We start from the raw sequence: 21,264 nt of genomic DNA on the forward strand, positions 1-21,264 counted from the left end.
GAATTTAATGAATACTCCGTGTAGACCAAAGGTTTCAGTTATCAACCCAGATCATACATCAGAATCAACTATTCGGTTTTTTAAAACACAGATGATCCCCAGTTTAGGGATAGAGTCCAAGCTTCTGTTCTTAGAATCTCTCCAGTTGACCTGATGAACAGCCAGGGTTGTGAGCTGGGTCAGAGGGAGTGTCCCTTTGAATCAATTAGCCTAAAATTTTCACTTTGCCTTCACTGTGTAGACAGATCCAGTGATATTTGGGGTTATTTCAATAAAGATTCTGAAGGCATCAATTCAACACAAAAGAAAGTGAAAATGAGCATAAATACGTTAACGACTTTCTAAGATGATAAGCTTCCTGTGGGCACATATGTGGCATTATCTGTCTGAAACACAACTCTGCTCAGGTCACTGCCCTGCTCAAAAATTGTAATAGATAATCTTTTTCTGATAAGTGCTATAGAGAATCTGATGATACAGAAAAAGAGACAGGTTCCAAAATATAACTACTGTTAACTTCTTGACATATCAGTTTTAGACTTCCTTTATGCCAACATAAACATATGTTTGTATATATTTATAATACAGGATAATACTAAACACACTGTCCCATAACTCTTTTAATATTCCAGGGGCAATTTCCCGCTTAAATATATAAAGATGCAATTTATCCTTCTTATTACGTCTATAGAACTCCACCATGCGGATAGACTACACCTTATTTAACCAGTGTACAGCTGTCAAGATCGGGGACTTTAGAATTCAACTCCAAAATTTCATCCCAGCTCTGCCACTTCCTAGTTATGTGACCTGCAGCAAGTTCATTAACATATCAGTGTTGCAGTGTCCTGGGAAGAATAATGGGATTTGCATAATAGGATTTGCAGTTTACACTTTGAAGTCTCACTTCCCAAGGTCTTTAAACTACAGCCCAGATTAAACGCCCCCTGACTCACAGCCTTTTGAAGAACAGTGAGGAAAACTAGAGCTTGGAGGAGGGAGGATGGCACCTGGAGGAGTTTGCAGCTTTAAATAGGGAGGTCAGGGGAGACCCTACAGAGAACATAACGTTTGTACAAAGACCTGAAGGAGGTCAGGAAATGAGACAGGCAGACAGCTGGGGCAAGAGAATTCTAGGCAGAGCAAAGGCCCTGAGGCAGGAGCATGCATGCTGCATTGAAGGAAGGACAAAAAGCCCAGTGTCCTAGAGTGAATTAAGAGAGGAAGGGAGCAAGAGAGATCAGGTCAGATGGTACCGGGCCTTGCAGATACATTGAACCCAAGGGGAGTTCTGAGCTAAAGAGTAATGTGACGCAACTTAGGTTTTGAAAAGATCACTCTGGATGACTTTTTTTTGAGGAAGATGGGCCCTGAGCGAACATCTGTGCCCATCTTCCTCCGTCTTATACATGGGACGCCTGCCACAGCATGGCTTGATCCTGTGCATAGGTCCGTGCTCGGGATCAGGGCTGGTGCACCCGGGGCTGCCAAAGCAGAGCATGCAAACTTAACTGCTACACCACCGGGCAGGCCTCTGGATGAAATTTGGAAAACATACATTAACTGGTTAAGACAAAACTAAGGACACTGAGGCTACTGTAATAATCCAGGTGAGAAATGATGGTCCTGGGAACAGGGGGTTGGTGAGAGGTATTGTGTTGAATATATTAAAATAAATATTTGAATATATATATTGAATGAAAAGATACCAGTATCTGCTGATAGAGTGTGGGGTATGAGGAAAAGAATGAAGTCAAATACGACACCAAGGTTTTGTGGCCAGAACAAATTGTTGGATTGAGGTGACATTTCTGGGATGGGAAACTGTATGGGCAGCATATTTGGGGAGTTTTAAGTTAGACGTGTCAAGCTGGAGATGCCTGTTACACATGCGAGTGGAGATGGCCAGTAAACAGTTGGAAATTTATAATGTGGAGTCCAGGGGAGGGATCACATCTTTGAGTCCCTTTTGCCACATAAGGTCATAAAGTCACAGGTTCAGGGGATTAGTGTGTGGCCATAACATCCCATCAGCTGCGTGTTGCTGTGAGGGTGAAAGTTACGTCACTGGTATTTCAAATACCAGCAGGGTCACCATGGTGGGCAAGTTTCAGTGGGTTTTCCAGACTAAGACAGACCAGGAAGAAGGACCTGGCCACCCAATCCCAAAATAAAGGGCCATGAAAACCCTATGAAAAGCAGCAGAGCATTGCCTGATACAGCATCACAAGATGAGAGGATGGTGCAAAAAAGACCAGGCAGAGATCCACTCTGCTGTACCAAGGTCTATAGGAGTTGGAACTGCTTCAATGACACTAATAAAAAAGGACAAAACCTGGTTCATTACAGGCTTTGAAAGCCCTGTTCTCTTCCTTTTTTTTCAATTCCTTCCTTTAGGTGGGATTGGAAGGGTCAGTGGCTAGTCACTGCTCCTGGGCTGATGGGGATTGACACCCAGTCATAACCAGTCACCTGGGATGCCAGTAAGGAGATGTTGTAGGGGAGGAAGACATTTCCCCTACCCACTGTGGGTTCTTCTGGCTGGAGAATGAATTAAATTCACATGAGACAAAATAACAGGAGAAAATTAAACAAAGCTTTATTACATGTATACATGGGAGAGGCTCAGGCAAGCTGAGCAACTTGCCAAAATGGCCGAAGCCACCACCTTAAATATCCCCCTCAGCTAAAGACAAGGAGGATGTTGGTGGCTGGGGGAGTCAGTTACAGTAAGTTACCAGACAAGTACAGTAAACAAGATGCAGATTTAAGTCCTTACCTTTGGCATTGATTAAGAGTTTCTAGAGATAAGGTCATCCCCCCTTCTTCCTGGTGCAGAGAGGGAGACACCTTTACAGATGGAGATTTCCTTTACAATGTAAGTGTCTCTTAACAAAGGGTAAGTAAATTCTGCTTTTAAGAGTTGCTTTCCTGTCTGCAGTTTTTGAAAGTAACCAGCCCAAAATAATCCAAATGCCAGAGACATATCTTGGGGTGGCCAATTCCAGTCCCCCACAATGTCATCTTTTTCTCTATCAGCTTTCTGCTCAGCCTGAGGGAAAAGAGGTCAGAAACAGCCTTATTATGGATCCCCCTATTCCTCCCTTATCCACGCACCATCCAGCAGGCTCCTAGCATTGCTTCATAATGCTCAAGCCTGTAGCTCAAAACTTTGCTTTGAGGTCAGGGATGAAGCAGCTCAGCTGAGCTTACGGGGAGGAGAACCAAGAGACCCAGGAATCTAGGCCAGCAGATCAGGTACCAGAGGTCATAGTACCAGTGAGTACATCTATGACCAAAGAGCTGAGATCCAAGGCAGGAGGCAGAGGCTTTGAAGAGGTGAGCACCCCCATGGAGGGGAGAAGCTCCCACACACCACAGTGCAGGCTGCATCAGGTCCTCAGGCAATGTGAGGTTGGAGCTCGGGTGGGGAATCCTCACCTCAGATCTCTGGGCCAGGGAGTCATGAGAGCTCATCGACAGGGTCATGGGAGTTCATCATGTCCATCCTTGCTTCCACATGGACCCAGCACCAGAAAGACCTGCGGCAGCCTCTGTGCTCTTGGTCTCAGTCTGCTGAGCTCCCGTGGGAGGAAGGGTGGCCCAGACCCTTCACAGAGACAGGTACTTGTCTTCTTGGTGCTGGCCTCCTATAGCCCCGACACCCTCCTGGGGGAGCCCCAGGTTAGTCCAGCAGAGAAGACTCATGACTAATCCAGGACAGACTGTAGCAGTGACCTTAGTTATGTCCAAAGCATTTGAAAAAGTCAGATGTTGGAGAAATCATTTCCAAACCTTTGGAACCAGACAGGATCCATGGAACATGTGACTTGGAAGGAGGCTTCAGGTAGAATGGTAATATTTCAACAGACAGGGATGGGAACAAGGAACAGGGAGAGGGAACTGTCATTCTAGACACAGGGATGTCAGTGAGCAAAGAGGGACTGACCTAGGAGCTGAGGCCAGCACAGTTGTGGGGGGCTGAGGGTCAGCAGAAGAGTCTGGAGAGGGCTAGTTTTGACCTTCACACAAGCTTCACCCCTCACACCCCACAGCAGCCCCACCAAGGAGGGTGGGAGGACACTGCTCATCCATTCTAACCACCAAGTGCCCCTATCCAAGACAGGGGAAGAGCAGAAGCTATTTTCTGAAGAATGCCACTCCCAACTTTGGGCCTCTGGAGTCATTTTCTGAGAAACAGAACACTTGAAAGGGCGTGAAACAGTAACAATTCCTCTTTCCGCTCCACAGGGAAGTGGGTTTGGGACCCATGGGCTGATGCTGAGGCCAAGGTCCAGGTTAGCACAGGTGGCCAAGAACAAGGGCTCTGGCCAGTATATAATGTACACTAGACACTCCCCCCAACACAAACACACACTGCCCAACACCCCCAAGGGAGCCCTCCACAAGCTGCAGAGGAAGCCTCGGGCCAGTCCCTTTGTGGGCTCCCACCCACCCATGCTGCTTCCATTGACCCCCCAACCCAGCCAGCACCAAGGCCTTCACTCCCTACTTTGTAGCATGGTCAACACCTCTACAGAGTCTCTGCACTTGGGCTCATGTTCTCAGAAAGACACACAGTAGACGTTGTGGGGATTAACAAGCACCATCAGGAGGGTCTCCTTTGGGAAGCTTCAGGAGGCGAGGGGTCAGGAGCCGAGTCAATGACAGGGAATGAACACTTGTCCTGCAGGGGTGAGGGTCCTGAGTAGGAGGGTAGCATGTGGAGGTGGAAAAGGAAGTGGCATGGCCACATGTGCCCAGGGAGTTGAGGACACAAAGGGCAGAGTAACACAGACCAGAGGCAGAAGAAGCTGGACCAGAGCTGGAAGAGGCAGGTTTCTGCAGGGATCAAACTCAGCGTGGAGGTGTCCAAGGAATGCTTTCTCCAATTAAATTATCTTCATGGCCTCGTCTGGCTTCTGGACCTCACTGCAGACAGTAGTAAAAGGCTCCTTTCTTCTAGATGTCATTCATCTAGACCCTAGAAATGCAAGACAGAAGGTTCCTAGAACAGCTGCGGGATAGAGAGGCCCCAGAGGGACCCACATGGAACCAATGCCGCTGACATGAACTGCATGTGAATTCCTGCAGAGTACCCAGCACTACACTGGCCCCAGTTGTAAATTTTCTTACTAAATACCAGTGACTATCCGGAAAGAGTTAAAGACACAGCAGGGCCAGCAATGCCAAGACCCAGGCACATGGGGACCTGGGAGAGCCCAGTTGGGCACTGCTCCAAGCTCTCATCTTCTCCCTGCCCCCTCGAGACTCCTGCTGGCTTAGCTCTGCACAGTGGGTGTCACCACCATGGTTCCTGTGTTCCTCCTGCAATTATACACCTGAGTCATACACAGAGTGGAGCTTGAATCCAGGCCTTGGAAACCTGTACCCTCCCCCACTGCTACGAACCCCAAGGCCATGTCTAGGGATCATCCCCTCCACAGGGACATTCCCTGAGCAGTAAAATGCAGGAGAAAGGGAGCCGAGGGCCCAGTGGGGGAGGGGAGGTACTGAGCCAGAAAAGAGAAGTGCAACCTGCCTCTTTCAATCTCCGTCATCTTCTCCTCAGTGTCTTCCAAAGGCACAGTCCAGCCCCAAGGATCAACAGCACGGCCACGATGGTCCCTAGGATGGCTCGCAGGGGGCCAGCAATGGCTTGTCCATGTGAATCTGTTTCCCTCACACAAAGAGAGTGAAGAAGGTTAAGGCAAGAGGGAACTTGAGATACCCATAGCCAGATGGAGAACTCTGAAGGTCCTGGGTCAGAAGCTAAAGAGGGAGGAACATGGAGTTTCATTCATTCAACCAGTTTCTGAGTTCCTGCTTCGTGCCAGGGATGTTGAGATGGACAAGACTTCGTCCATGCCCTTGGAGCTCGTCACCCAGCAGGGAAGACTGAGAGAATGACAAAGTCTGCCAGCCAGAAGGATCGCAGTGCAGTGGAGGTATACACCTTGCACATAGGTCTTCAGGGAAGGCCTCCCAGATGAGGTGATGGGTAACCTGAGTCTTGAGGGAGGAATAGAAGTTTACCAGATACTCAGGGTGGGCAGGACATCCCAGGAGGGAGGAGCACCACATTCAGGACATGTCCGTGTCAAAAGGCCAGCCCCTGGGAGTAGCCAGCACCCCACTGGGGCAGGCAAGAGAGGGACAGGGCAGGAAGGAGCTAGGAAGAAAGGTCAGAGGAAAGCAGGAGTCTGCTCTCAGAGGGTCTAGTGGGTGAAGCTGAGTGTTGAACTTTATCTGAGGGTCCAGTATGCAGGGGAGGGGAGGGTCACAGGGGTTTTTCTGTGATGCTGACACATCAGATCCCTCCAGCAGCTCACGGAGGGTAGGGTATAAGGGCGAGGCTGCACTCAGGGGTACCAGGTCATCCGTTCATTCAATGGAACACTGTGAACAAACTGTGCCAGAAGCTGTGCTTGGTACAGGGATTCAGAGGAGAAGAAGACAGGGCCCCGCCCTCAAGGTGTTCCAGGCTCTGGAGGAGACAGGTACAATACAGAGCATTGCTGCTCCATGGGGGGGCCGGGGACCCTCCTTAAAGGTGACGCCTGAGGGAAGGATGGCTACAACCCCTGCAGGGCACTGTGCAAAATGAGAATGAGGAGCCCTGTGTTCAGAGATTGTTAGAAATTTCAAGATGGCCACCGCAGAGCTTTAAACCCAGCACGGGGCCATGTGTGACAACATGGGTCACAGGCTACTGAAGTCAGCCATGCCTGAGGGAAACCCTTCAATAGGAATAAGGCAAGAAATGAAGGAAAAGGTGGGAGGAATGATGGGAGACGAAACAGCATCTCCAGAGGCTCACAAGCTTCGATAGCAGAAGGCGTTCAGGACTCCAAGCAGGCAGGTCGGTGTGAGTGTGTCAGGGACCAAAACATGGGCACAGGAGCGTCAGAGGCCTGAATCCTACAGGGAGTCCCTGGAGGACAAATCCTACAGGCAACACAGACAAGTGACACAATCCAGGTTCTTTCCTGAAGACCACTCTGCATTCCCTGTGGAGGATGGGTGCAGTGGGAGCGGTGCTGGACAGCTGCTGCCCACCAGCATGGGCAAGAGGTGAGACACATAGATGTGAGAGTCATTTAAGAACAGAAACAAGTTAGATGTGCCCCACCCCCCCAGGCTCCTGTAGAGGGTGACCAGGTGGGGATGGTGCTGATAAACATGGTGGGGAGAAAAGCCCAGAATCCTCAGACCCCAGAGCTCCCTGAGCTCCGACAGTTCCCCTCCCCACCACCACTGGCAGGTTGTACTCACCATGGGCACAGACCTCCCCAAGGGCTGAGGTGACAGTTTTCTGGTCCTCAGAGTTGCTGACCACACAGGTGAGGCTGGCACTGGGCTGGTGCAGAGGCAGATTAACAGCCAGGGTCCAGGAATTGGGGGCTGGTCCTGGTGTCCCTTTCTGCTCCAGCTCCCTGGGGAGGCCTTTGCTTTCCCAGGTCACATTCAGGTCCTCTGTGACCCCAGCAGCCCTGCACTCTAAGATGATGCTGCACCAGCGTGGTGTGATGGACAGTGACTGGACCAGGATCCGGGGAAGGGGCACAGGTTCTGGAGTAGGAGGGACAAGAGAATGGAGCCTCACATGAGTGGAGAACATTACAATTGCCACATTCTCACCCATTATCTCATTAAAGCTTTGTCTTCCTTCCTCTAGGAAGGGGAGACATTTTACAGATGAAATAGAATTTATCCAAAGCTAAATATGTAGTAAGAGACAAGAAGGAAGGGAGCCACTGAGTTAAGCCTTATGTGACTGCACTAGACCGAGCAAGTCTTAAAGTCTCCCACAAGAAAATAAAGCCAGCACTCCACCTACCCAAGGCCCTTTATGTTTAGAAAATGGGTCTTTACTAGAAGGAGAAGTCGGGATTGAAGGACTTGTCCTGGTCCAGGGCCCTCGCCTGTTTCTCCTGCTGAGATGATGCCTGGACTACACAGCCCACAGTGAACAAGGATATCTGGCCAGCTCTGGGAGTCCAGAGAAAGGCCCCATGCACCCCAAAGTGCAGACATTTGTGGGAGATGCAGTGGTAGCCACTAGGAATGACAACCCCAAGTGTGGTTAGAATGTGGCACTGAACTTGTGGTACACAGAGGAACAGAAGTGACAGGTTTACAAGCCAGTCATAGAAATCCCATGGGAACCTAAAGCTGTCAAAGCCACTCTCCATAGGAGGGTATTTCTCTATGCAGAGGAGCTGTAGGGTAAGAAAGAGGGGCTAAATGAGGTCTTCAGAAGTGTGGCAGGCTAGACTTGCTCCTACGTCTATGGAGGCTCTTAGGGCTGGATTTTGTGAGTGACACTGGCATCAGTCTGGGGCTGAGGAAGAGTAGAGGGAATAGGGAGGATGAACTACACGTGATTTCTGAATTATGGCAGTCAGAACAGGGCCTCCCACCCAAAGATGTCCGCATCCTAATCCTCAGGACCTGTAAATGTGTTAGGTTAATGGCAAAGGGGAAGTAAGGTAATAGATAGAATTAAGGTTGCTGATCAGCTGACATTAAAATAGGGAGATTATTCTGGATTATCTGGATGAGATCTGTGTAATCACAAGGGTCCTCAAGAGTGGAAGAAGGAAGGAGAGTTCAGAGGAGGCAATGTGAGGAGGACTCGTCCCACCATTGCTGCCTTGAAGACAGACAAAGGTGGTCAAGAGCTAGGAATGCAGTCAGCCACTAGAAGGCGGAAAAGGCAAGAAAGTGTTTCTCCCCTGGCTCCTGCAGAAAGGAACACGCCCTGCCAACACCCTGACTTGAGCCCAGTGAGACCCGTGTCTGACTTCTGACCTACATACAGCACAGCAAGATAATAAACTTGTGTTGATTTAAGCCACCAAGTCCCTGTTATCATTGGTTTCATTTTCTACAGTTTCATTTACCCACAGTCAACCAGTCAGAAAATATTACATGGAAAATTCCAGAAATAAAAAACTCATATTTTAAATTGCACGCTATTCTGAGTAGCCTGTGAAATCTCACATCGTCTCACTCCCTCCCACCTGGGACGTGAATCATCCCTTTGTCCGGTGTATCCCTTTGTCCAGTGTAGCTGTATGGGCTACCCGCCCGTTAGTCACTTAGTAGCCGTCTCAGCTATCAGATGACTGTGGCGTTATTGCAGTGCTTGTGCTCTAGTAACCCGTATTTCACTTAGTCAGGACCCCAAAGCACAGAGCAGCAGTGCTGGCAATTCAGATAGACCAAAGAGAAGTCAGGAAGTGCTTCCTTTAAGTGAAAAGGTGAAAGTTCTTGACTTAATGAAGAAAAGAAAAAAAGAGAATGCCAGGTTGCTAAGATCTACAGTAACTTTTACTACAGTGTGCTGTTCTAATTGTTCTTTTTTTTGTTTTTGTTTTTTGCCTTTCGTCCTCAAATCCCCCTGGTACCTAGTTGTATATTTTAGTTGTGGGTCCTTCTAGTTGCGGCATGTGGGACGCTGCCTCAGCATGGCCTGATGAGTGGTGCCATGTCCGCACGCAGGATCTGAACCTGTGAAACCCCGGGCCGCCGAAGTGGAGCACGCGAATTTAACCACCCGGCCACGGGGCCGGCCCTAATTGTTCTATTTTATCATTACTTATTGTACATCTCTTACTGTGCCTCTTTTATTAATTAAACTTTATCATAGGTATGTATGAATAGGGAAAACACAGTATATATAGGGTTCAGTACTACCCACGGTTTCAAGCATCCACTGGGGTCTGGAACGTATCCCCTACGGATAGGAAGAACTACCGTAATGTGTTCTAGCAGCAATAGAAAACTAACACATAAATAAGTCAACTTAATCCTCTAAAGAACAATAAGTGTTACGGAAAAATTCCATTTCCCCCAAACTTCCATTTTCCTCTCCCGAAACACTGAAGTGACTTTATCCCTGGTGTGAATCTCAGCTCTGCTCCCCATTTGTGCTGAACGCATTTATTCTAATTTCAAGGGAGAAAATAGAGCCTGAAGGCTGGCATTGGGAAGGAGCGCTGCAAAATGGGGCCCGTGTGACACTCGTAGGTACAAAAGAAGGTCATAGCCATGGGATTGAGGTGAGGGGGTGTCACGTACCATAGACAGTGAGGTAGAAAATCTGGTTAGATTCCATTCCCCCAGTTAAGATGGCTCGAGCCCGGTACTGCCCACTGTCACCACGCGTCAAGTTCTCAATCCTCAGGGATGTCATATTGGGCACGTGGACCCTATGCTTGTACTTGTCCTCAAAGCAGACCCAGGTTGGAGTCCCTTCTGACCCATTATGGACTCGCAGGATGACTGTGTAATTTACGTCAGGGCCAAAGCCCCACGAGATCGCCTCCAGCTTGGTTCCTGGTTCCTTGATCACATGAAACAACACAGACCCTCCTTGGATCTCCTTCAAAGGAACGTGGACTCCAGAATCCTGAACTCCAGCACCATGTGCTCCAGAACTCTTGACCCCAGTGCTGCAGACACCTAGGGCATTGGGAACAGGAACGTGAGTGTTTTTTGATCAAGGATAAAAGAGAGAACCACGGAACCCATCTTTTTCATGAAATCCATCCAATGTACTCCCTTGATTCTTGGAAGGCAGCCTAGTACACTTAGTACAATGAATTTGAAGCAACTCTGGAATCAAGTCCTGGTCCCAGTGGAGTGTAACCTTGAAGAGGTTACTTAAATGTGCTAACCTGCAGGTTCTGTACCTGCCTCAAAATGATAGTGTGAATTAAATGAGCTCAGGGATAAAAAGCACCAGCACATTTTCCAGAATATGCTAAGTGCATATCTGTAGGAGGCAGCTTCTAAAATGGGTCCAAAGACCCCTCCCTCCTCAGCTTTACACCCTTAGTAACCACCTAGCCCTGGAATGTGGTCTGACCTGGTGACTTGCTTCTAAGGAACAGGATACAGCAAAGGTGATGGGATGTCACCTAGCGATGTGAGGTTATACATGACTGTGACCCATCTTGCTCGCACTCTCTCTCTCCCTCAATCTGATGAAGCCAGCTGCCATATTGTCAGCTGCCCTGTGGAGAGGCCCACACAGCAAGGAACTGAGGGCAGCCTCCAGCCAACACCCAGGGAGGAACTGAGGACCTCAGTCCAACAGCCACAGGAACTGCATCCTATCAGCAATCACAGGAGTGAGCTCGGAAGCAGATTCTTCCCAGCTGAGCCTTGAGCTGACTGCAGCCCTCGCCAAGGCCTTGATTTCAGTCTCAGAGACCCTGAGCCAGAGAACTAGCTAAACCACCCCTGGATCCTGACCCACAGAAGCTGTGAGGCTGTACATGGTATTGTTTTAAGGCACAAGTTTTCGAGTAACAGGTTACACAGCAATGGATAATTAATACAATAACGAAGGTTGCTGTCCCTTCCCCTTCCTTCCAGGCAGTGTAGTAGTCAGGATGGGCTGGGCTGTGCTGTGGTAACAAATAATTACAGTGCCTCAGGGTCTTAGAAAAGGGGAGTTTATATCCTACACCATATGTCCCATGAGAGAGGGAGGGAGGGGGCCTGTCACATGCGGTGGAGGCTCCACCACCTTGTAGCTGCACCACATGAAACCCACAGTGTCCTCACAGCCTCTCAGTCCCACCTCAGAGGATGTTTTATTGAAACGTGCTGAGGGGTCAGACTGGGTGATCTAGTACAACAGATGGTCTAAAGCTTGGAGTTCAGAGCCAGCGAGACTAAAGTTGACGCCAGGTCTCCATTTCCTGGCTGTGTGGACTTGAGATGTTATTGAGTCTCTCGGCCTTGACTTTCTCATCTGTGAAATGGAAATGATGACAGTGCTCACCTCACAGAATTATTGTGGGGCCTTAAGAAGATCTCAGCACAGTGCTCTCAATAATTGTTCCATAAATGTGTTCTATCTCATTATGATGAAAATGATTCTTGACCAAACCTACCTGGGATCAGAACCAGATATTCCCAGGTCCCAGGGTGGTGCCCTTTCCTCTCCCCCAGCTGCTCCTCTAAGGGGTCTCCACCTAGATACCGGGCTGGGCTCAACACCCGTGGGTGCAATCCCACAGGTGGTTGTAGGGAGTTGAAGTCCAGCCAGGGCCTTCTTGTTTACCAAAGGCCTCAGACTGAAAGGAAATTTATTGCTGTGTAGACAGCAGCTGGTTTCCATGGCCACTGTCAACTCCCATTTTACCAGGTACCCAAGAACATCTGTGCTACAGGGGAGAGTGGTAAAGATGGAGGAAGGACAGGCTACATGCTATCCCAAGCTTGGGTTGAAAAAATTTGTATTATCAACTCTATTTGGTGTGGGCATTTTCCCCTTTCACTAAAGAAAGTGGGTTGCTTTGTAATTGTAAAGGTATATGTGTTCATAGAAAACTATTATATGGATTATGGAGTTGATTCAAGTAAAAGTTCAAAGAGTGCCTCCTCTTAAAGGTAAGCACTGTTATTGACATGTATCCTTCCAGACTTTTGTCTATGTAATCACAATTGCCATAAACCCTGTAAACACAGGGCACCTGTTTGTACATTCATTCCAGCATTCTGATGGCCTGTGTGGGCGTGGTCTCAGACTCTTCCTTTGAACAGGCTGTGACAGCCTCCTGGTTCCCTCATTAATTAATGAGTGAAATTAAAGCACTCTTTAACACCTCAGTCAATCACGGCATTCTGAGTTAATCTCATGTTGAAATATGCAATTTGGGGTACAACAACGGACACTAACCATAAGCGGTCTATCTAACCTGGGGCTCAAAGGAACATCCTGTTCCAATGGGGAAATGTGCAGATGGACAAACTGCGAGAAGCATTTCAGTCTCCAGGGTGGCACCTTCCTAAGGGATTTTCACAGTAATTCTGACCAAATTATGTTTATCTATTCCCCCCTCCCCACCCTCAGCATTGGGTAAGAGGGGGCCAGCACCAGGGGAACAGAGAGAAAGAAGCTGATATTTTCGCATCACAGACAGAAACTGAGAAGCTCTGGCCAAGGTTCTCAGTCAGCTGCCTCTGAACAGCACAGCTGCAGTGAGCTTTCCTGAGCAGGGTTTGCAGACAGAGTTCCACACACTGTGGGGAAGGAGATGATGTCCTTCCGGGTGGTCAGAGATCCCTCTTGGGAGCAGAGACACAGAAAACAGAGGGCAAGGTTGGATCTCAAAGATAAGGGTTGAAGAGGAGGATTCACTCCTTCCTTGGAGGGCTGAGGAGGTGACCACAGGGACTTCCCGGGGTCTTCTCTTTGAAGGTGACCTAAACAGGCTCACCAGCTGGCAATCGCTTTTAGGCCACTTGAGTAGGACAGGATGTGATGAAGAAACAGAGCAGCGGCCTTGAAGTAGCCACAGTAGAGATCTGTCTGGATGGACTCAGGAATCTCATCCCCTTAGAGGGGATTTGCCCAGGCCCTCCTTTCACAGAGGAGGAGGTTCCCTGGTGGGTGACTTTGTCCTGGGTCACGCAGGGCAGAGCCAGACCTGGAGCCTGGGTCTCCTCTCTTCCCTCCCAGGGCTTCTCCCCTGCAGGAGCTGCCCACCAACTCCCCCACCCTTTCCCTGCCCTCCCCAGGGCTCCTCCCTCCCAGCACTGCTGTCTGATCCCAGGATCTGAGCAGGTCCCAGAGTCTCACCCTTCAACTTCCCTCTCCTGGGAAAGGGAAGCAAGACTTAGAAGGGTAGCAGAGCAGGGGCCTCTGGCTAGGGGAGGGTTAAAGAGCAGCCCAGCCTGACTCTCCACTTTCTAGAGAGGAGGGACCCAGGGAGAGAGGAGTCTCAGCCCTCACCCTGCAGGGAGGATTGGCCCCAGAAGCTACGTGGGGAGCACGAGCTGTGAGGAAGATGGATGAAGACTTAGAAAGAGGAGGAAGGCAGCAAGAGCTCTCTGGGCCACAAAGGATCTAATCCTGAAGAAGAAAATCAAGCCTGGGGAGGGCATGGTAATAAACAGGCTAGAGTTCAAATCCAGTGAAATAATATAAAATTTAACACTGAAAAATCACCATAAAATGCTGTCCATTTTTCTGACCCTTCCTCCTTTCTTCCTTCCTCCCTCACTCTCTCTCCATCTCTCTTTCTCTTCCTTCTATAATCTTCCAAACCCAGGGCTTATGGAGAAAGCTGTATGTAATTCAACATATTTCTCCATTTAAATAAATTGAAGAGGTGGAGAAAACCGACATTTTACTGTTGACACTACGTTACCTAGGTAAAGGGGTCTAATGCAAAGCTCATCACGAATTCAAGACAGCCTGTGTCCAAATGCTCTCTAATCCACTAAATTTAATATAATTCCCTACAAATTCGGATGTGGCTGGGATATTACAACAAGAAAATATAGTAAACCTTTCACAGCTTTAACCTGAATTCATAATTCACTAGTTATTATTATTTTCCCATTAGTTCTTTCTTTAATTTCATTATACGTAACATAACGTATACATAACATAAAACATAAAATCTCCGATAAAGTCATACATGAGATACTCGGGCTTCCTTAGGACAGCCTTTTTTTCAGTTTCCTTTTTGCTTAACCTCCCCCTCTCTCCCTCTCCCTCCTTTCTCTCCTCCTCAAGTTCGCTCTCTCTGGAAACCCACCTTAGCAGTCTGCTGTTTCCTTCCACATTTTCTCCATTTGTAAACATGTGGGTACACAGACACCCTTAAATTTTGAAGGCTCCTGTTCATTTACAAAATTAGATTTCATGGTATTCATCCTCCTGCATCTTGCTCGTGGAAATCCATGCCTCTGAACTCATGGAAATTGGAAATCCCTCCCGGACAACTGGTACATTTGGTTTTTATCCTCCGTGTTATCCCATGGTACAGATAGTCCTCAGTTTGTACAATGATTCCCAAACTGCAGGTGCCTCCTGTGTTTCCATGATTTTTCTCTAAAGAACTGCTTTCAGTCTGGGGTCTCCAGGACCTGAGCCACATTTGTCAGGGGAGGAAGATGCAACTCACAGGCAGGAAAAAGGCATCGTCCTAGAGGATTCACTTTACACTAAGATAAATGCTTCCTAACATTTAAGATGAAAACTAACACTGTACTGGAACTCAAAATTCACAAGCAATTTGAAGTTAAAGGTGAGACTCCCAGGGACTCTCTCCTTGGTGCTTGGGGCTAAGCCCCAAACCCAGGCACGGAGTGCTCGTTCACTCTCCCTTTTCAGAAGAGAAGTCCAACAAGTCCAGATTGGAGTTGATTCCTCCAGTTCAGGAGTAGTCAGCCCCTACTCCACAGGACAGCTGCAGAGGCTGGCAGGGCCCCTCTGAGTTCCACACCAGGGGTACCCCGTTCCCGCGCCCTCTGTCCCCAGGAGCAGCTTCTTTCTATGTCTCCATCCCTCTCCTCAGGCAGCTCCAGGCTGCCCTGGCTTCCCTGTCATTGCAGCAGAAGTGGCCTCACCTCCCTGTTAATGGTCCCCTTAATACGGTCAAGGCCGCCCTAGCTCAGGGCTCCCAGACTCTCCACAACCAAAAAGCCATTTGTTCCTTCTGTTCACCCATGGACAGTGCATTTGCTAAATTATAAGAGTTGTTTGGTCTTTTGTTCACCAAAGACAGCAGACAGGGAAGGGAGAACCTGCCCCCCTGCTCCACCCCACTGCCCTCCCTCCCAGGAGCCCGGACCACTCACTGAGGAGGAGGCTGCTGAAGCCCAGGATCCAGGAGGCCCAGCAGAGGGGGGGGTCTTCTGAGCAGGGCCCCATCGCAGGCTGCCTGCCAGCCTGTCCCGCTGCAAAGGAAGCATCCAGGAGGCAGAGACAAAAGCAGAGGAGAAGCTTCACTCAGACAAGCCGCTTATGCTCTTCCCTCCCCAGGGGCGGAGCAAAGTATTAGTTCTGGGATCGCAGCCCAATAGTTAGAGTAACTCATTCTGCTCTTTCATATCATCCCCAGCACCTACAGTAGGACCTCGATCATGAGTGCAGAATCAATTATAAACAGCCTCACTCTGTGATACGCCTGGCACTGTGTTGGAGAGACCCCTCCCTGTGGCAAAATCAGTCCCATGGTCTCACACTTTCCAGCCCTATACCCACTGGAAGCCCTCCCCTGCTTCTCCATTCAACAGCCTGCCCCAGGCAGCCCTGGCCACCAGTGTCAGTGTGGTCAGCTCAGAGGTCACTCTGTTACAGCCAGGCTGGGCTAAGCCTCACCTTAATGAGTCAAATTTCCATTAGGATTTTCCACAAATTTCAACTGTCAGTCACCTAAGTAAGAAGCTCTGAGCAAAAAAGCAAAGCTCTTTGTGTGAAGTGTCAAATCCCTACACCCCCAATGCACATATTGCCGTTTGCCTGTTGCTTGCACCTACATGGCTTTCTCAGCAGCCACTAGTGCTAGTGATGCTCCCCACACAGAGCGTAGACTAACCTCTACAGAAACTGACAGGCTCTTAGCTGCATCCCAACCAGGCTTTTCCTCTAAGCCTCTGCCAGCCCTGCTCCCGCCATCACGGAGCAGCAGGGACAGAGACCTGCACACTCCTCCTGGCCACAGCCCCAGCTGCCTCAGACTCACTGCCCCTACTGACGGTCAGGCCCCGGACTCTTCCCCCAGACTGGAGACTTGCAACATCCAAGAACTCTTGCCTCCCCTACCTTAGGGGACCCGCGCCATCTTCCTGACTCCCGGGCGGTGCCTCCTTCTCCTCCCCACCGAGGCTTCCCCCTAAGCTGCCCAGGTAGAACACCCCAAGGCTGCAGCTACAGCACTGGCCCCATGACCATGCACTCAAGGTAGTCAGGGCACTGTGTAGTAACCCATTTTTCGGATGTGAAACTCAAGACTCAAGAGGTTGCAAATCAAGGATGAGGGTCTGGACTCTTAACAACAAACTCTGGAAAAAAGACCCTAAGATTACAGTTGCTGTTCAATCCTACTATGTGGCCTGAAGCAAGTCACTTGATTCCAGTCCATGTGTCTCCTAAACTACTCTTCAGCATCCCAGACAAGAGAGCATTCAACGCTGGCTTGATTCCCCCACCCCCACCTAGTAATGAGGACATTACTTCAAAGGCTATGCATGAGTCCTGTGGTCAGAAACTTCTTATATGGAGACAAAATCTGGGCAGCTCCTCCACTGGTCACTCTCAGGGTGATGGGGAGCAAGTCTTTTAGGTGCCCCTCCCCCATGTCCCTACATCTCTTGTGACAGCACTCTTCGTGTGAGAACTGTTGGGTTATAAAAACCAATTGTTTAAGGGGCATGGAGAGGAGGAGCCTAGAGACAGGGAACCAGCAATGCAGGTGCAGGCCAGGGACACTGCAGAGAGCCAGACAGTAGATTTTTTCATGCTGGCAAAACATCAGGGAGTTTTTAAAAATCCAGATATCTAACCTCATTTCTACATCCCAGCCATCCTGTGCCAAGGTCTAACACACAAACAAGCACACATGCCAGCCGCAGAAGCTTTGGTAAGAGTGTGCACACACAACTACCTGATGCCAGGAACGTTTTGGGAATTAAAGGAGGGCACACCTGGATCTACAGCAGCATGATGTGTGTGTCAGGAAGGGCCAGGTAGGAGAAAAATGTAGAGTTCAGTGAGCTGAGCACACAGGAAGAATGAGAGACCTGAGAGGTGACCAGGAGAATGAGGTTATTCTCTGATTCGTAGGAATCAGAAGTTCCTACAAATTCACAGGAATTGTAGGGAATTCTTTGGACCTCCAAGGGAGTTGGTGGATGGTCATGTCTATTTTACTTGAATTCCAAAGGGTAGGACACCGAGTTGAGAGAGGGTCATGTGAAAAATACATTTATTGCATATCTACTCTATGCCAGAGGCTTTCCATGTGTTCTTTCAACTAATCCACAATGTATGTTTAATTAAATCCTCAAAACACCACATTATCTAGGCATTACACACACTATGAAAAGTGAAAGGTGAAAAGTGAACAGCGAAAGTCCAAGGAGATTAAATAACTTGTCCAAGGTCACATTTTAAATAAATGGCAGTGTGCTCACAAGCTGACAACATCATCCCAGCCGTGAAGATGCTCTAGAGGACAAGGAACATGTAGATTCTGAGAAATTCAAGTCACCACTGTGAAAGACCCTGGGAAACAGAGATTGGCCGTTTTACGATGTGAGGGGAACCTGTATCCCCAGGAGGAGGGCTGGGTGTTTAGGTAAAGGAGAGTTTGGAGGAGAGAGTCTGAATTATGCTTTTGCCTGACCGCCCTTCCTGGCTGAAAGAGAAGAGCCCCTGCCCAGCCATGAGAGACTTGCAGTGGAGCAGCAGGGCAGCCCCAGAGGTGGACTGGAGATGGCCATACAGCAGTTGGTACAGATTGGTCATCACTGTCTTTTTCTTCTTCCTTCCTGCTTCCTCTATAATCCAACTAACTATTCGCTGATAAAAAAAAAGTTTAAATTAATATTTTTATTTAAATTATATAGAGCTAAATCTTTAGAAAGTAATAACACAATAATGTTTGGATTTAATGGGTCATTCAGGGAGACATATTTAATGCTGAACAACTTTAGCCATAATTAGAAAACATTAATAATTTACAATGTATGTTAAAATGTGAAGGGTAGAAAAAAGTCAGAGTAAGGACCTTCAAAAATTCTCTTCTTCATAAAGGCACTGAGAAAACTGTCCTACTTTTTAGAGAACTTTTTCAGAACACCGGAAATTAATTAATGACTTGCAATATGGCTTAAGTGCAATAAGAATGGGGAGTTTTGCGGTGTTTTAACTTTCCTTGATCTATTCTCTGCCCTTAGCAGCACTGTATACATGAAAAATAAATGTCTGCATTCTTGGCAAACACCAGCAGCCTTGCAGCCACCAGAGAGAGCCCTTTCAAAGCCCCATTCCCAGTAAATTGTTATGATTTGACAGGTCTGGGGGTATCCCTGAAGACGCCACTTGCAAAACTTAACTTGGATCTCTTCCACTGTGAACAGTCCTTTACCCAGCAGAATTTGACAAGAACAATTACAGGCAATTGTCTAACTTCAGGGCTGCCTGAGGTAGTGGATAACAATTGATGCAAATAGACTAATTAAACTTTATAAGGGAAACCTGGAGAATGAGATATCCATAGAAGATTTGAAAAGCTTTGACATACTCCTGGAATTTAGAAGTCTAAGCACATGCATGTGGCTGTCGGCATGTCAGAAAATGCATGAGAAGGCCTTCAACCTTACCTATAGTTAACACTGGGGCTCTGTGCAAGCTGAAATTGAAGTCTAAAGGCACAGTTGTCAAATGCCTGGATGAGTATGGAAGACAAGTCCAACATGCCCACAGAAACCTTCCCTCAGAAAAGACTAGGAGACTTATTGGGCCTGGGAATTTAAGGAAATCTCTGCACAACATTAGCTGACAATTAGGCTAAATGAGCAGAAACATTAGTAGCCACACACAACAAAGAATGCAAATGAGCAGAATTCGTTCAGAAATGCAACTAAACAAACAAGAAAAACTACAACAAATAGTAACAACAAGGAGCCCTGGAAAGGGAAAAAAATCTGCTTTTCAGAGTTGCCACATTACATCCTTTTAAATGACCAGCTTTCAACAAAAAAATAAGATTTACCAAGAAACAGGAATATATGATACATTCACAAGGGGGAAAAAAACAATATCTCTAGAGAAGCATAATCATAAGACTTACTTGACAAAGAATTTAAGTCAGGTGTTTTAAATATATTCCAAGAACTAAAGGAAATCATGTAGGAAGAACGAAAGAAAAGTATAAGATCAATGTATCAAATGGGGAATATCAATAAAGATATAGAAATTGTAAGAAAGGACCATATAGAAATTCGGAGGTTGAAGAATACAATAACTGAAGTGAAAAATACGCTGGAAGAGCTCAGTAGCAGGTATGAGTTGACAGAAAAACAATCAGTGAACTTGAAAGCATGTAAATTTAGATATCCCAATCTGAAGACTACAAAGAAAAAATAAAGAACAATGAAAAGACTCTCAGAGACCTGTTGGACATCACCAAGCATAGCACCAAATATCTAATGGACTTCTAGTAATAGAGGAGAAAAAGTAAGGAGCAGAAAAAAATGGAGAAATGTTGGCAGCAAATTTCCCAAATTTTATTTTTTAAAAGCCCGGTAAACTGCAGTCAAGAAACTCAATGAACTCCAAGTAGGTTAAACTCAAAGAGATCCACATTGAGGCATATCAGAATCAGATTCTCAAAAGAAACAGATAGGTCTGGTTCAAGATAGATGTAGGAGGATGCTGAAATCACATCCTCCCATGGACACACCAAATCTACATCTACTTATGAAACAATTTCCTCTGGAAAATATAAAAAACTGGTTGATTGGCTCCTACACGTTGGGGAAAGGAGACAAAGTCCACATAGAAGTGGGTAGGAGAGGCTGAGGCACAATCGCACATAAACCCCACCCTTGGCAAGCAAACCCATGATCAAGAGGGAACTCACAATCCCTAGCTTCTCCCTGAGGAGTGAAAGGTTTCAACCTCATATCTGGAACCCTAGCTTTTAAGACTTTCGTCTGACAAACAAGCCATACAATATCTAACATGGAACCAACAGGGCGTGCACACATGAGACTCACAAGGCCGCAGTGAACTGAGGAACAGTTCTTAAAGGGCTCATGCGTGAGGACTCACATCCCACCAGGGACCAGTACAGAGACAGCCAAGTGCCCAGACTTTCTATGAAAGAGGCTTATTTGCTTATCTTAAAGCCTTGCCCTGAGGAGCATGTATCTAATTTAACACACATCTAGAGGCTTCTGAAACACTCTTCAAAGACAGAGGCCAGCAGGTGCCATCTTTACACTCTCCATCTGCCTCACTCAAGGTTGTCAGTATCCCCCAGAAAGAAGCTTGTACACTCATCTGGCACCCCGATTTTTGCAGCTGCCACCCACGGGATACCTCTAGATCACCTGGCTCTCATGGCAAGTGAGACATGCTTGTGGGTCCCACGGGACTGTGACAAATGTAGAAAGAGTTCTTAACCAGCTACCACTATCAGGGCACAGTGAGAAGCTATAGAGACGGAGGCCTGCAGTCTTTCTGTGAAAGAAGCCTATTAGCTTATCTTCACAGCTGCAGCCTGAGGGGCAGGCTTCCAATTAGACACACATTTAAGTGCCAACTATAATCTTCTCCAGACAGCTTAGAGGGCAGCTGTTATCTTTGCAGTCACCTCTACCGTGATCCAGAGCTCCGGGAGAGGAGCCTGTACATGCGTTCTGTTCCCAATTTTTACATCTGGTACCTAGTATGTTTGGCTGCTGCCCAGGGTACGCTCCTTGATTACCTGGCTCTGCTGG

General features: G+C 47.7%; 1 protein-coding gene across 1 annotated transcript; it reads right to left on the reverse strand.

The window, feature by feature from the left end:
- Positions 1–2,574: 2,574 nt before the first annotated feature.
- On the reverse strand, positions 2,575–15,799 carry LOC102150064 (CD48 antigen). Its single transcript, XM_005610227.4, has 5 exons — positions 15,613–15,799; positions 10,087–10,470; positions 7,276–7,572; positions 5,543–5,673; positions 2,575–4,984 (listed from the first exon to the last, which is right to left on the reverse strand). Exons 1-4 carry the CDS (start codon positions 15,683–15,685, stop codon positions 5,558–5,560), a joined length of 870 nt encoding a protein of 289 aa, XP_005610284.3. The 5' UTR covers positions 15,686–15,799; the 3' UTR covers positions 2,575–4,984; positions 5,543–5,557.
- Between the last annotated feature and the right edge of the window lie 5,465 nt (positions 15,800–21,264).

This window comes from Equus caballus, chromosome 5 (assembly GCF_041296265.1).
Source record: "Equus caballus isolate H_3958 breed thoroughbred chromosome 5, TB-T2T, whole genome shotgun sequence".
Classification (NCBI taxonomy): domain Eukaryota; kingdom Metazoa; phylum Chordata; class Mammalia; order Perissodactyla; family Equidae; genus Equus; species Equus caballus.

Coding starts and splice junctions, on each gene's coding strand:
- LOC102150064 (XM_005610227.4), bottom strand. CDS start 15,685: ATGGGGCCCTGCTCAGAAGACCCCCCCCTCTGCTGGGCCTCCTGGATC. Junction 7,573..10,086: donor TTTCTACCTCACTGTCTATG/GTACGTGACACC, acceptor CTCCTACTCCAG/AACCTGTGCCCCTTCCCCGG. Junction 5,674..7,275: donor TGGGGAGGTCTGTGCCCATG/GTGAGTACAACC, acceptor TGAGGGAAACAG/ATTCACATGGACAAGCCATT.